The sequence below is a fragment of the Lycorma delicatula genome, chromosome 12 (genome assembly GCF_047948215.1).
Source record: "Lycorma delicatula isolate Av1 chromosome 12, ASM4794821v1, whole genome shotgun sequence".
Taxonomy (NCBI): domain Eukaryota; kingdom Metazoa; phylum Arthropoda; class Insecta; order Hemiptera; family Fulgoridae; genus Lycorma; species Lycorma delicatula.
Genome location: NC_134466.1, coordinates 26535253 through 26552373, shown reverse-complemented (window position 1 = coordinate 26552373; position 17121 = coordinate 26535253). Strand labels below are relative to the sequence as shown.

At 31.3% G+C, this 17121-nt stretch overlaps 1 protein-coding gene across 1 annotated transcript in view; it reads left to right on the top strand.

Moving 5' to 3' along the window:
- Window positions 1–17121, top strand: part of LOC142332888 (uncharacterized) — a 63094-nt gene continuing 45973 nt past the window's right edge. The window contains exons 1-5 of the mRNA XM_075379579.1: window positions 1–239; window positions 4502–4558; window positions 7489–7524; window positions 11466–11513; window positions 13266–13304. Coding sequence (XP_075235694.1) covers window positions 172–239; window positions 4502–4558; window positions 7489–7524; window positions 11466–11513; window positions 13266–13304 — 248 coding nt within the window. The 5' untranslated portion in view covers window positions 1–171. The remainder of the gene's footprint in view (window positions 240–4501; window positions 4559–7488; window positions 7525–11465; window positions 11514–13265; window positions 13305–17121) is intronic.

Genomic DNA, 17121 nt, shown 5'->3' with positions numbered 1-17121 from the left:
GCGTCGTATTCAATCCTGTGACGTCAAAAAATGAGAATATATATAAGCATTAACACCGTATATACTAAACATATAATATTGGATTTAGCAGTAGCTACCTATATTCTATTCTGAATAGATCAGGTTATAAAATTTATTCAATTATTCGTATTATACGAAAAAGTTTTAAACATGCGAATCTTACTCTACGTTATGAGCTTTTTTATCTTCAGTGTGGAAAATGTTCCTCTTAATAAATGGTAAGTACTCTATAGATCTGTGTGTGCGTTAAAAGTGAGAATATTCTTATAAAATAAGAAGTATTTAAAAATTACGTTAAAAAAAGTTTAATTCTAAATTCGTACACTGTGTGTTTTGATTAATCAGAAAGGGATACTTCCCTACAACAGAATACTCAAGTTTTATCAAAAGATTATTTTGTTCTGAATGTAGTTTGAAATAGGATAGTCTTAATAGATGTAATATTACAGCGGTTTAAATCACATATGAAAAAAGATTAAAAGAAATAAATTCAAAATAAAAAAAATTTAAAAAGCAATACAAACTTATTAAAAAAAAAAAAAAAAAAAAATACTTTTTGAATTCTAATTTAAATTTTGACCATTATTTAGGTTTTCACCAGTATTTAATTTTTTGACAGTTGCTGTTTATTGGGCGCACTCTTTAAAGAAAAAAAAAAACAAAATTTAAATTAGAATTAATAAAGTATTTTTAATAAAAGACATTTGCAAAAAATACTTTTTTTAAGAATTGCTTATTTGAAACCAGTCTAATTTAATTTAAAGATGTTATTCTATTTCAACTTTTATTTAAAATTCGGGTAGGCCTGTAAAAGTTTAACAAAAGACCTTCGCATTAATCTGATAAGAAATAATTGTTACGTTTCCGGCTGTTTGAATAACAGATGGAACATAATTTTTTCTGTAAAAAACCTATTCGCTTCTTTTTTTACTTCTATGCGAATACAAAATTTCTGGAATGATGGTTACAGATATTTACGTGAAGTATATGTATTTGAGGGTTGGCGCTGTTTCAATTAATGTTTCGTGTACAGTTTAATGTACGATAATTATATTATCATAATCTATAATTATGATGCTATATTAGGAGAATTTAAATCGCCGTATGAAAAATGCCATGCTTGAGCTAGAATTTACTTTAGCCTTGTTTTTTTAGACAAATAAAAAAAAGTCATCGAAAATGAATATAGAAAATAATACAACTGAAATTTGTTCCACATAAACCATTATTTTCCCCTTAAAAAATAGGGTTTTTGTTAACATTTGTTCGTTTTTACTTGGGTGAGGGTTAACAGTGTACAAAGAATTTTCAAACCTTGTAAAAGGGTTGAAGATTACTCGTAAAATTGCAGTTTACAATATTTTATAACCTTCCTTTTTCCATTTTATCAGTTTAATTCTTCTAATTATCTTTACTAAACTTTGATTTTTGCAAGAAGTATCGTGATCGCGATTAATTTCCGTTTTCAGATTTCAACGGAAATATCCATTTTGACTAGTTTTGGCGTGAGGTCTGTACGTCATTATGTATCTCGAATAACTCGAAAACGGTTAGCAGTAGGATGTTGATATTTTTGGGTTTAGGACTCTAGTAACATCCCGTTTAGTACCCCCCCCCCCCCTTTTGATTGCTATAGGAAGAATGTTAAAAATCAGATTGGTGGATAAAGTGACAAATGAAGAGATGTTGCTGAGAATTGATAAAGAAAGAAGCATTTGAAAAAAAATATGGGTAAAACAAGAGACATACTTGTAGGCCACTTATTAAGGCGTTTTGGAATAGTCGCTTTGATATTGCAGGGACAAGTAGAAGGGAAATATTTTGCAGGCAGACAACCTTTGGAATATGTAAAACAGATTAGTAGGGATGTAGGATGGAGGGAGAATACCGAAATATAACGAATGGTTATAGATAGGAAATCTTGGAGAGATGCATCAAACCAGTCAAATGACTGAACAAAAATTAAAATTAAATTTTGATCTTTTCTTTAGTCAAATTTTTCCAATTTAAATACCCGACGTTTGATCAGTTATGAGATTTTACAATTTGAAGGTTATTTATTTACATTAAAATACTTAGAAAAGATTATTAGTATAAAAAATATAGTTGTTTGAAATATGGTCAGTATAAGGAATTGTAAAATATGTTGACAATCTTTCAAAGAAGAATCATTCATCCACGATGTATATTTTTGAAAAAAAAAAAAATTTCTGTTAATATATTTTCGGTTACAGGAAAACAGAAAATGAAATTTAAACGAGAACGTCTATCAAACAGAAAACATTTTTATTATGTTAATTTTTATAACAACATTTTTTCTATGTAAGCCATCTTCTGTAGAGCCAAATTTCACGGATAAATCCGTACGATGAAACATTTTTTCAAAAAATTGGAGCATTTTTAACTAAAAAACTTTACTGCGTTGAATAATTATTTCCACTCTCCGATCATAAGCTTAGGTAAACGTTAGGTTTAGGTTCTGACGTTAACTTTTAAGTTTATCTTTTGACTCGCCTGTACTGGGTTCTTAATCACCATGGAATAATGTAAAAAAAACCTGTTCTACGGAATTCCACGGACCTACTCGTATTATCTCTCCTGATATACGTCGGAATTATTGTGAAATCTCTGCTGCCTACTATTAATTAATTAACGCTTCATATTTAAATAATGAAGGAATTTTCATTACTGATCTTACTATAACGTAAAATTTATTTGATGTTTAAGATACAAGGTCTCGTAACAAACAAATTGAAAAGATATTAAGAAATATGAAACTATATTCAGTATATAATTATTATGTTCAGAATATTATTATGTTGCAATGTACGAACAGCACATGTATCATATTAATCACAAACAATAACTTACTTATTCGGTAATCAAAATAAGAAGTCATTACCGCTAAATTTATCATCGATCAGCTTATATAGCCGGCGTTGCTCGGGGTCATAATTTCTTGTAAGCACTTCCAATTCTTTTTTAGAAAAATTGTCAGTAACTTTTTTCAACGAACAAAATCTCCTTTGTATTCATTCTTTTTGTATTTTTTTATCTTCAGCCATCTGACTGGTATCATGCAGCTCTCCAAGATTCCCTATCCAGAGCCAGTCGTTTAATTTCGGTATACCTCCTCATCCTAGATCCCTAATAATTTATTTTACATATTCCAAACGTTGCCTGCTGGCACAATTTTTCCCATGTACCTGTCCCTCCAATATGAAAGCGACTATTCCAGGATGCCTTAAGATGTGGCCTACATATCTGCCTCTTCTTTTAACTATATTTTTCCAAATGCTTCTTTCTTCATCTATTTGCCGCAACACCTATTTCATTGTCACATTATCCACCCATCTGATTTTTAATATTCTCCTATAGGACCACATTTCAAAAGCTTCTAATCTTTCTTTTTCAGGTACACCGATCGTCCAAGTTTCACTTCCATATAAAGCTACTCTCTAAACATATACTTTCAAAAATGTTTTCTTGCCGTTTAAATTAAGTTTTGATGCGTACAAATTATATTTCTGACTGAAAGCTTGTTTCGCCTGTGCTTTCAGCATCGCTCCTGCTTCCTCCATCTTTAGTAATTCTACGTCCCAAATAACACATTTTTTTACATTCATAATCTTTTCTCTTCCTTATTTTATATTCGGTATTCTATCTACATTATTTCTATTACATTTCTTTACTTTCGTTTTGTTCTTATTTATTTCATGCGGAAGTTCTTGCGTAGAACTTCCTCCATACCGTTCATTGTTTCTTTTAATTCTTTTTTACTCTCAGGTAGAATTACTATATCATCAACTATATCATTACTATATCAAGTCGTAGCATCTTTATCTTTACACCTTGTACTGTTACTTAGGATGTAAATTGTTGTTTAATATCATTAACCGCTAGTTCTGCGTAAGGATTAAAAAGTAACGGTAATAGGGAACATTCTTCTCAGACTCCCTTTTTTATTACGGCTTCTTTCTTATGTTCTTCGATTATTAAGGTTACAGTTTGGTTCCTGTAAACGTTAGCTATTGTTCTTCTATCTCTGTAGTTAAACCCTAATTTTTTTTAAATGCTGAACATTTTATTCCAGTCTACGTTATCGAATGCTTTTTCGGTTGGTTTGTTTTTCTTTAATCTTTCTTCTACTATTAATCTGAATTCTAAAATTGCTTCCGTTATCCCTACACTTTATCATTTAATATACGGGGCAAATATCGAAAAAAATTGTTAATGCAAATAAAAAAATTAATAACATTAATATTGCTACAAAAGCTAAAGTAGAATTTCTACGACTTTAATAATACTGATAAATCTCATAACATGAAAAGAGTTACAATTGAACTGTGGAAAATATTACTCATGATCATAGGATAGTTTCTGATATATTGTTTATCTCGACAGCGTTAATTTAAGTTAATAAATAATATGTTGTAAATATCGATTTAAAAAAATATATATTTACTTGTTTAAATTTCAGGCCATTTGTATCTACTAAATTTAATGAATGTCGAAAATACCCAAATCTTCAAACGAGGTATTTATATTATATATATATATATATGTGTGTGTGTGTGTGTGTGTGTGTGTGTGTGTGTGTGTGTGTGTGTGTGTGTGTGTGTGTGTGTGTGTGTGTGTGTGTGTGTGTGTGTGTGTGTGTGTGTGTGTGTGTGTGTGTGTGTGTGTGTGTGATATATATAAATCATCTGTTCATTGTTAACTATATTTTTGTAAATTATTGTTTAAATTATGATATCGGCAGTAGACCTCGTAATCGAATAGTGCTTTCTTAATTTCAAGGTATGCCAGCTGCGATTTAAATGTAAAAAAATGTTCACAGTATGTTTACAGAACAACTTTACATTAAACAGATTTTAGGATTAGTACGTGTGTTTAATTCCAGTCTGTTTAATTTAATTATGATTTTGAATTACATACTATAAACGAATTATACGAGGGATATCTCTAAAGTAAAGACCGCAGGGAAATGTATTTACTTAAGGTTGGTGAACGTGTGTCGTTCATGGTTATGCTAAGAATGGACACTGCATTGTTATTTGTAAGTTGTCGCGTTGTAGTATCTTTGATTACGTGTGATTAATTACGTTATAAAATGAATAGGAAAATCCATGTTGCCGCTGACTGTGAAATACGTGGTCATACGTGTTTTAAACCATAAAAACGTAAGTATTCATAGGCAGTTAGTTGCTGTGTACGTTGATAATGTAATGAATGAAAGAAATATCCGAAGATGGTTTAGAAATAAAAGAATTAATGTGCACGATGAAGAATGTCCGGGGAAGCCCTCGATAATCCCAGGGACCTGTTGAAACGGGTCGATGAGGAAATCACAAAACACCGTCGCTCAACGATTTCCGACATGGCCCTTCTTTTTCGTGATGTTTCAAGAGCTGTTACCGGTCGTATTGTTCACGATCGTTTAGGCTTCAGAAATATTTGTGCACGTCGGGTGCCGCACGTCTTAACCGAACGTCACAAAAAAATCCGAGTGGGATCTACTTTGGAATTTTTGATGTGCTATATAGAAAAAGGTGATGAGTTCCATAATTCAGTTGTTACTGGCGATGAAACGTGGATTTCGTATTACTTACTAGAGAGAGAAAACGGCAGTCAAGTGAATGGCGTCATCCTCAATCACCAACCAGACCGACAAAGGTAAAGCCACAGCCGTTTGGACGCAAACTGATGGCCACAGTCTTTTGGGATCGGTTTGGCGTACTTCCGACCGATTTCTTTCCGCGTTGAAGGACTATAAACGCAGAAGCCTACTGCGAAACTCTACGTAAGTTACGATGCGCCATTCAAAATCGGCGACGTGGACGGCTGACCGACAGTGTCATCCTGAAACACGATAATGCACGTCTGCATATTGCACAAGTCTACATCCAGAATATTTGGATGAGATATTTACGATCACCCACCATATAGGTCCGGACTTAGTTCCTTCAGATTACCATTTGTTTGGAAAATTGAAAGAATTTTTGAGTGGTAAGGGATTCGCGGGTGACGATGAACTTAAAAATACTGTTAATCCGTGGCTAAATAGACTGGCGGTAGAATGCGACGATGATATATTGAAGCTGGTGTATCGCTACGATGAATGAATTAATTAATGTGACGATTATATAGAGAAGTAGTATAAGATATGTAGTTTAAAGTAAATTTAAAAAAAATTATAAAGTTTTCAGAATAATTTTTTTTACAATGAAGTAATCTTTACTTTAGAAATAACGTCTGAAATAATTAAAATAATATAAAATACATACATAAAAGTTTTAATGTATGTTTTTCTGGTTTAATGAACTTTCAATTTTTTAAAAATTCATAATTGACAGAAAAATTACGTTGAGGTATTGAATTAGTTAAGACACCTTCGAAACCCAAAATTTTGCTTGGAAAACTTGTATGAAAGAAAGTTTTTGCAAGAAAAGCAGAAGTGAAAAATACGTGTCTTCATTAAAATAATAAACAAAAGCAAAGAAAACATTTACTGCACAGGTCATCCTGATTCCTTTACCAAGAGCTAATCATCTCTGAATTTAAGAATTTGTTTCAGTTTAATTCTTAAGTTTTCTTAATTACTAATTTTCTTGAATTTTCATTAAAAAAAATTGTTTAAATATCTGGATATCATTATATCATACTAATATATATATATATATATATATAAGCATAGCTATACTTTACCTTGTATACTTCGGCGTATTGTACTACTACATTCCAAAAGTAATATCACATTACAGCGTAGACAGATTTGATTTCCTTTTGACAGAAAATCTATAATCTCAGCGGGAATAGATGTAAAACAAATTGTATTATTCTGCCCCGGGATGATCTAGTGATAGCCAAATTGCAGACAGTCTTGTTAAAATATTTGTGTTGTCAGTTGTACTTTTCCAGTAGTACTTGTAATGCTTTCCAATGATTGACGCTTTCGAGGTCCCCTTATAGGGAAACCTATAAATTTCTTCAGTTTAAATTGTTATACACAAATGTTCTACTTGATTATTAACGGACTCTGACCTCAAGCTTACTAAAAGTAGTTAGTGCATCTTCTGCCAGAATAGAGTATCAATATTGTTTATGGTAATATAATTTTATATTAGCAGGCGCATTATTTTATATTATGTTTTTATCACTTTTTTTTTATTTTAGTAATCTGTATTCAATTTTAAAGTATAAAAGATCTCAATATATTACAAAATAAGCTAATAAAATATACTTATTATGTAGTGGTAGCAACATAGTGGAAGTTTTATTTTAATAATAAAAATTCTTTCTTCTTTTAAAAGCGATGGAGGGAAGGGTAAAAATACCAAAAATATGTTTAATTTAGTGATTATTTTGTAATAAACATTTAATTTACAATTTATATATTTAAGATCACTTTTTGTTACATTAATGTCGATCAGTATTAATTAATTAAATATTAATTTTCTATCACAGGTGTACATCAATTGAAAACAAAAATGGATTTGTAGAGTAAGTATTCAATCAGAGATAGTTCATTTTATTTATTTTTTAAACACATATGCACAAATAAGTTTTTTTTAAATCTATTATTTATTTAACAATATTTTAACGGTATAGATTTAAAACATGAAATCCATCGCTGTCTAGAAATGGTGATATCATATTTTATCATGACTAACATTCATCTCAAAATCAATTACATAAATGAGAGCACCTGTTCTTAAATTTCAATCTCCAACCCTCATTTCTTTATCCATCACTTTTTTGCAAACTAAAAATAAATATTGCTTATTTTCAGACTATTTAAATATGATAAAACTGCCGTAAATTTGTCATCATCATTTTTAATATTTTCAAGTAAATTTAATAAATTTCTCCTTTGAAAATTTTTCTCATTAAAGTATTACTCTATTCCGAACTAAAATTTGAAAACGTGAATATAGATAATAGTTATAGATTATAGCTATATTATAATAGTTATAGATTAGATATAGATTATAGCTGTCTCAAGGATCTTAAATCGATTTATCTTACCGCTGAACAGGTTAATATATTCTGAGTGATACTCCAACATACGCTCGATTTAGAGAAATAACATTCGTTTAAAAATATCGATTTGAATTGGTCCAATGCTGTGCGTAATTAAAAATCCATATTTGACAAGAATAAATTATAGTAGGTATGACAGCAGCCTCAAGCAAGCGATTTTACAAACCCAGATTAGAGGAAATCTTTTCCCCTTATACTTAATATTTCACAGATTACTGGTTTTGTTTTACTGATAAATCTTAACACTTTTTTCTAAAGCGGGTTGACATATTAAACTGTTCACACAGATATCGATAATTCTTGCAAAAACAATCTTTTTATGTTGTTATAAAATGTTTTTAAACGTTTAGATCAGTTCTTCTGGAACAATCTTTTTTAATATTCATTTCGTATTTTTTTCATAATTTTTTTTTTATTGATTCCACAGAAAACTTGTATCACCAACCTTCATGCTCATGGATGTAGTTGGTTGATTGTTTACCTTTCACTAGTTTTTGAGCTATCATTGATTTAAGCTTTTTTTACTTATATATATAAGTAAACATAGTAATAAGTAAACATAATGTTTAAACTTGTCTATACAAGTTTAAACAGTCTCGTTGGAAATCACCCCAGATTATTTTTACTGTTTTGGTTTTTTTGGCACTACCCTCAATTTTTATGAAAAGTTTGGCCTGATCGTATAAACTAGCGATGAAGTTTGTCATTTTACTCTCACGCCTAAGTTGAATAATTTAACCTGTATTTTTTTGTGCGCTAACGAATCCAAAGCGAGTTTAAAAACAACAAAGAGGCCAATTAATTGATTTTTTAATCCTTTCATATACGCACTTCTATCGGCATTGCATCTTCGATTTCTTCTGAAATCCGCCTACAACTTTGGTATTATGTTACATTGCATGTCTGGCATTAAGTGTTATAGTTGTAAAACTCTTTTTTATGATTTATCGAAGACAAACCTGCCAATTATTCAGATTTATTTTACGGTATTTATTATTTAAAAGAATCATTTTTATTTTTACCCATTAATAGCTAATTTACATAAAAAAGATTATTATTTAGTAAATAAATGAATAAAATAACGTCGTGGAAAGTGCCTTAAAAAATTCAATTCTTCCGACAATGTAGCACAATAGATGTACGTTCTATCTGAATGAAGAGCTGATGAGAAACCACAATTGAGAAGAATAATTAAAATGCGTTTTCTTTATAGAAAAAAATTATTTATGAACTTAATAAGTAAAACTTAATTTAAAATAAAAGCATTCTTACGAAACTTTATATAAAGGATAGAAATGTAATGAGTCACGCAATAAAAAGCATTATAACTTTTACAAACTGCAATCTATATCTCAATATTAGGATTTTTATTTATATTTGTCCACTTCCTGCAATGTAATAATGATTTCTTCTGATTGTTATATATATTTCTACAAGCATAAACTACTAAGTTTTTAATGATTTTACTGAAATAGCTGCTATTTTTCAAAGCCGATAGTTAAAAAACTAATATTGTCATACAGTTAGTTTCTCTTGCACCTGAAATTAAGCAGATTAATATAGTTACCCTTCTTAAATTGATAATCATAAATTACAATATCCGAAAATTTTTTCAAAATATATTGCGGCTTGCTTCTGACATTTCCAAGATATAAGAAAGGGCTCTCAGAGCATTGTTTGGTGCCCATGAATGTGAATGTTGAAGACTGATATTTAGTATTGTAACAAGACTGGTATAATGGACCTTAACAACGGATTCCTACCAATTAAGAAGTAGTAGAAAATATAATTAGGGAAGGAATCCTGAAAGGAAATAAAAGAAACCCTTTTACGGACCTGTTACCTAAAGTAACAGGTACGTTTAAAAGTCGTCTTTTGTAATACTGCCCATCGTTACACCGAAACAGATGTTGTTCCGTGTGAAGCGTTACCAGACCCAGGTTAGGAATGCATGGGAACGATAGGGCTCGGGCGATCATTCTTATGCTTCGAGGTGGGTCCGATCCGGCAGGTAAAGAGGATAGGAGTATAAATCATAGGAGTAAGATCAGTTGAAGTCGGTCCAAGCGAGATGTTATGATGTAAGTCTGCAAGAAAAAGTTCTACGAAATCAGTCTAAGCAAGAGATTATTATGTCCGTCTGCAAGATGAGAGTCTGCGGGATGTGAGTTCTGCAAGGAGAATCTGCGAAAGAGTGCTACGATAGAGGAGTTATTATCTGGGTTCAACGCGATTAAGGTGACGTCACAAGTAATTCCAGTACATGAAAGCTACAAATGGTTGGATGAGATACTGTAAGACTATAAGTGAAAGAGGTAAGATATTAAATTTCATTCAGAAATTGTTAGGGTAATTTTATTGGTGAGCAGCAAAGGTATTTGCAGTAAAAAAACTTTATACTTGTCTTATCTATTGTTTTATTGTTGTTAATACAACACTAATGGGTAAAAGTGTTAAGACTAGCGGTCATGCTAGTGTCTTTTGTTAATGGCACTGAATTCTGCTTTTCATTATTTATGTACTTGTAAATAAATCCTGACTAATTGGCTCTATAAAATGTAGAACTAGATGCAGGGTTCGTGCTTCCGTGAACTCAGCTAGTTCAGAGGGCAACGATGTAGGACATTCAAGATGTCCGGATGAGGCCTGCAACGAGCCCTGGTTTATTACTATGAGGTAAAAAATTAGAGGGCAAAAGACAACTCCCGTTAAAGCCCATCAGGACAATTATCGGGGGGAGGGGATGGATGACAGAAGTGTCACAAGGCTAGGGTATCTTACCCTATAGCATTGGGATATTACCCCCACTCCAGAAGCCGACACTCGGTCTTTATGCCTTCGACTCTAAAGTAAACACCCCAGGAGAGGGCATCCCCACCAGGACTGCGGTCTTTTAGTGCTCGGGGGCTCAGGAGTAGCCACGCCTAATAGCCACACCCACCCGTGCAAGCACCGCTGAACAGCAGCCCCACAGAAGACTCTCCAACCACCTCGCTTTCCTCTATTTTTCACGTATCATATTTGTTATGAATCCTGTTCTGTAGGTTAAGTTTATTTGTATGATATCAAAATGTTGTTTTAAAATAAACCTTTTTAGTCTAATATTTTATTGTGGATTGATGGGTTTATTTTCATTACTGTTTAAAATTACTATTTAAATTTATCACAATTTAAGTTTTAGAGCCTAATATTTTAATAAATTTGAATCTCCTCAGCAGCTGCCCTGCAAGGTATGTGATCACATTAATAAAGCTCTGTATGCTTGAATGTATGTCTACTGCATGCTCTATTACTTCCTTAGTGAATCTCAAAGTGCACTCAAAACTATATTAAATGTAAATTATTGATAATTAGCTTATTGGATTAATATTGTATTAATAATGATTGTCAATGAATTACAGTTACGTAAAGGGGATGTACAAAAAACTTCAGTTTACTTCTATAAAAGAGTGAGTATATATACTTAAACTAGTATTTACACTGTTTTAAAGTAATTATTGTTTATCTTTTATTATTTAATTGTTATTCTAAAAAATAGTTAAATAGGAATTTTATTGGTTTGTCTTTTCTTAAAATGTTAAATGGCCAAGGTCATTTTTTGATCAAGTAAGATTCAAATATCAATAAGAACTTTCAAGCTCTGATACTAAAATAACTTTAAGATATATATACATATATATTTCTTATCATATTAATATATATGACTATATCACTCGCATCAACAGTACAAATAGGAATAATATATTAGTTTGCATAAAAGTAGTCCCATTTGATATTTATACAAGACTAGAAAATCAAATCGAAGATGATCAATCATGTCTTTCCATCCATAAAATATTATTAATAATGCGAGTCATTCAATGACAACAGAATGAAGTTGAATTGCTTATTGAGAAACATCAACAAATCTTTTATTACAGAAATTTCTGAAAACTAGTAATGGGAGAGTAGAAAAAATAAATAAGTTCTTTGGCTTTTGCAGCCTCAACATAAAAAGAAAAGATCTGTTACTGTTCTTAATATAACAGAATAATTTCTGTACCAGAAAAGCATAGAGGTCATTAAGTCTGTATAATAGCTTGCATTGAAAAATAATTGTGACATTTCCATCCATCATAGAAGTGGGGGAATCACACTTTCATTCTGAAAAATAATGGTAATCATTTGGAATGTATAGAGAATATGATACCTTGCCTTTTGAACTAAAAACTGTTACTCCTCATTAGTATGCCATGATTTTAAAAGATACAATAAATTTTTCCAAGAACAGATTCATCCCATTCACAGTTTTCTTCCTTTCACTACAATATTTGCATTTACATGCTGAAACTATATAATAACACTAAAAAAGTTCGAGAAGGTATGCTACCTGCACTCAATATTATCCAGATTTAATACCATATAATTATAATCTCTGTGGCCAAATTAAGAAATTGGTGAACAAGCAACTAATTGATGCTATGCGAGGGCAAGTCAACATTCACCAGAAAGATCTCCTCTTCTGGAATCAATAAGCTTCCTAAGTACTGAATCATGTGCATCGCAGTCTTAGGAGTTCATTTTACTCAAATTGCAGCCATGTAGTTCTTCGTTTAAATTACAAATCTCACCCTATTATTAATGTCAATATGAACTACTATATTTTCATCATAAGCATGTCAGTCCTGAGTCAGGTTTTGTACTGCTACCAGATACAATAAAAGTTTTTGGGTGACATACTGCTTACACTTTTGTACTATGAATGCTATCGATATTATGCAATCGCATGAATTACACGGTTTAAATATATTAAACAAAATCACTTAAATTTTAAATGTAGGTTCATTTTATCTTCTGGTAAGTGAGAGGATACAAAAATATTTTTATAGTATTCAGGGATATAGGGTTTTGCAAAGTTGTTTAAGATCAATCTTAATTTTAATGAAAACGGTTAAAATTTTTTATACAATTAAAATAATTTTAACAGGTAACAAAAAAAAAATCATGGAAACTTAAAAAATAAAGAAGGAACTTTGAATTAAAAATTCTTAAAACTAATTTTTATAAATTATTGTTATGAGAAAAGAAAAAGAATAATAACAATGAACACATAGCCTAAATATTTATTTAATTTTAATGAAATTTCTGCATTTTATTGTTGTTTTTATTTTTAAATTTCTTTTATTAACTTATTAAAATAGCCACTTGTTTCTAATCTACAGATATATTAAAACAGTTAAACTTGAAAAACTGAAAAAACAGTAAGTAGTCTTTATAAAACAATTTTACTTAAAATTGGCTAGTTTATAATAAGATGCTTATTTCTCCTTTAACATAATTATCTTTTAATAGGAGGAAACTGGTTCTTTGCATTTCTCCTCTCCCTCTTCTCTTTCATCTCATAAATACAGTTGAGTTCCATTTCAATCTGTTATTAGTTTTCTGTTTCCTTTTATATTTTTCTTTTAAAAATTCCTACTTGAATACAGATACATCCAAAGACTTTTCTATTCCCTCCTTAATTCTTTGTTACCTAATTTAAACAACTTGTCTTGTTTTACATTCTTTTTTTTGGGGAGATTTGTTAAAAGTTTTATGGCTTATTCATTTATGTTTCTTTGTATTTTAGTTGTATTTTTATATATATATTCATTTATAAATGAATTTTTATGATATATACTGCAACTTATTTTCGTTGTATTAGTTAAAAAAGAGGAAAACCGAAAAAATACCTTAATAATATTGCAATAAGGGAAGAGATAATTAAACTGAATGTACTTGTACAATTATTGCCGTACATTTTAATGTGCTTGGTCAATGAATCGTGCAGAGATGCTGGTTGGGTAAATAATGAAGTAAACAATATATTTATAGTTTAGACTTATTTAAATTAGTTTATAATGTTTTATAATTTTTTTATTTTAATATTTTAGAGTCTGTGCACCATATAAATTCATACTAGTAAAGATATTATACATTATTCAAAACTTTAGATGGTTAACTTTTAAAATACTAAAAAGACGAATTATGTGCCTTATTTGGTAAACTGTTCTAGACTTAAGAAACAAAGAACAACACGATAAAGAATAGTAAGAAATTTTATGAAAACAGGACTCTTTACAAGATAAAAAAGAAATCATTACTTGATTTCATATCTGAACGTAGTGCCCGCCTAACAATCGGACTTTTTTTATGAATGTTCATCGGTACTTGTGCAATGAAATAAATAATAATAACTCTCGTATAGATAATCTTGAATATAATAAGCACTTTAAACACGTAAATTATTAAACAAATAGTAACTTGTACCTCCTCTATGAATCATGAGACCTTGCCGTTGGTGAGGGGGCTTGAGTGCTCAGGGATACAGAGTAGCTGGACCGAAGGTGCAACCATATCGGAGAGGTATCTGTAGAGAGCCAGACTAAGGAATGATTCGTGAAAGAGGGCAGCAGCTCTTTCAGTAATTGTTAGGGGCGTGAGTCACAGTGACTTAAACGGCCATATCAACATCACTCAGTCCTCTGAGTACTGCGCAGCTGAAAGCAATGGAAAACTACAGCTGTTTTTTTTTCCAAGAAAATGTGGCTCTGCATTTTCACATAATAATAATAATGGAGGCACCTTCCTTGGTAAAATATTCCGGAAGTAAAATAGTCCCCCGTTCGGATCTCCGGGTAGGGACTACTAAGGAAGGGGTCACCAGAAAAGAAAAAAATAACATTCTACGAGTCAGAGCGTGGAATGTTAGAAGCTTAAAAAAGGTTGGTAGGGTAGAAAATTTAAAAAGGGAAATGGATAGGGTAAAGGTGGATATAGTAGGAATTAGTGAGGTTCGGTGGGAAGAGGTAGGCGACTTTTGGTCAGGTGATTTTAGAGTAATTAACTCAGCGTCAAATAATGGGCAGGCAGAAGTAGGTTTCGTGATGAACAAGAAGATAGGGAGGAGAGTGGAGTATTTCAAAACGCATAGTGATAGAATCATTGTAATAAGGATAAAATCAAAACCTAAACCGACAACGATTGTTAACGTCTATATGCCTACAAGCGCCCATGATGATGATGAGGTAGAGTGTGTATACGAAGAGATTGGAAGCAATTAAACACGTAAAAGGAGATGAAAATTTAATAATAGTTTGAGATTGGAATGCAAGCATTGGAGAAGGCAAGGAAGGAAATATAGTGGGTGAATACGGGCTGGGCAAAAGGAATGAAAGAGGGGACCGACTTATAGAGTTTTGCACGAAGTATAATTTAATAATTGCCATCACCCAATTTAAAAATCATAATAGAAGAATATACACTTGGAAACAGCCAGGCGATACTGCAAGGTATCAGATAGATTATATCATGGTTAAGCAAAGATTTAGAAATCAACTCGTTGACTGCAAACTTATCCTGGAGCAGACATTGATAGCGACCATAATTTGGTGATAATGAAATGTAGATTGGGGTTTAAAAAACCTGAAGAAAAGGTGTCAGATGAATCGGTGGAATTTAGAGAAGCTTGAGGAAGAGGAGGTAAAGAAGATTTTTTAGGAGGACATCGCAATAGGTCTGAGTAAAAAAGATAAGGTAGAAAATGTAGAAGAAGAATGGGAGAATGTTAAAAAGGAAATTCTTAAATCAGCTGATGCAAACTTAGGCGGAATAAAGAGAACTGGTAGAAAACCTTGGGTTTCAGACGATATATTGCAGGTGATGGATGAACGTAGAAAATATAAGAATGCTAGCGATGAAGAAAGTAAAAGGAACTATCGACAATTAAGAATTGCTATAAACAGGAAGTGCAAACTGGCGAAAGAAGAGTGGATTAAAGAAAAGTGTTCAGAAGTGGAAAGAGAAATGGACATTGGTAAAATAGACGGAGCACACAGGAAAGTTAAGGAAAATTTTGGGGTACATAAATAAAAATCTAATAATGTGTTAAACAAAGATTGTACACCATTATATAATACGAAAGGTAAAGTCGATAGATGGGTGGAATATATTGAAGAGTTATACGGAGGAAATGAATTAGAAAATGGTGTTATAGAGGAAGTTGAGTAGGATGAAATGGGAGAAACAATACTGAGATCTGAATTTAAGAGAGGATTAAAAGATTTAAATGGCAGAAAGGCAACTTGAATAGACGGAATACATGTAGAATTACTGCGCAGTGCAGGTGAGGGAGCGATTGATAGATTATACAAACTGGTGTGTAATATTTATGAAAAATGTCAGATTAATATGAAATATGTCAGACTTCAAAAAAAGTGTTATAGTAATGATACCAAAGAAAGCAGGGGCAGATAAATGTGAAGAATACAGAACAATTAGTTTAACAGTTTAACTAGTCATGCATCAAAAATCTTAACTAGAATTTTATACAGAAGAATTGAGAGGAGAGTGGAGGAAGTGTTAGGAGAAGACTAATTTGGTTTCAGGAAAAGTATAGGGACAAGGGAAGCAATTTTAGGCCTCAGATTAATAGTAGAAGGAAGATTAAAAAAAAACAAACCAACATACTTGGCGTTTATAGACCTAGAAAAGGCATTCGATAACGTAGACTGGAATAAAATGTTCAGCATTTTAAAAAAATTAGGGTTCAAATACAGAGATAGAAGAACAATTGCTAACATGTACAGGAACCAAACAGCAACAGTAACAATTGAAGAACATAAGAAAGAAGCCGTAATAAGAAAGGGAGTCCGACAAGGATGTTCCCTATCTCCGTTACTTTTTAATCTTTACATGGAACTAGCAGTTAATGATGTTAAAGAACAATTTAGATTCGGAGTAACAGTACAAAGTGAAAAGATAAAGATGCTACGATTTGCTGATGATATAGTAATTCTAGCTGAGAGTAAAAAGGATTTAGAAGAAACAATGAACGGCATAGATGAAGTCCTACGCAAGAACTATCGCATGAAAATAAACAAGAACAAAACAAAAGTAATGAAATGTAGTAGAAATAACAAAGATGGACCACTGAATGTGAAAATAGGAGGAGAAAAGATTATGGAGGTAGAAGAATTTTGTTATTTGGGAAGTAGAATTACTAAAGATGGACGAAGCAGGAGTGATATAAAATGCTGA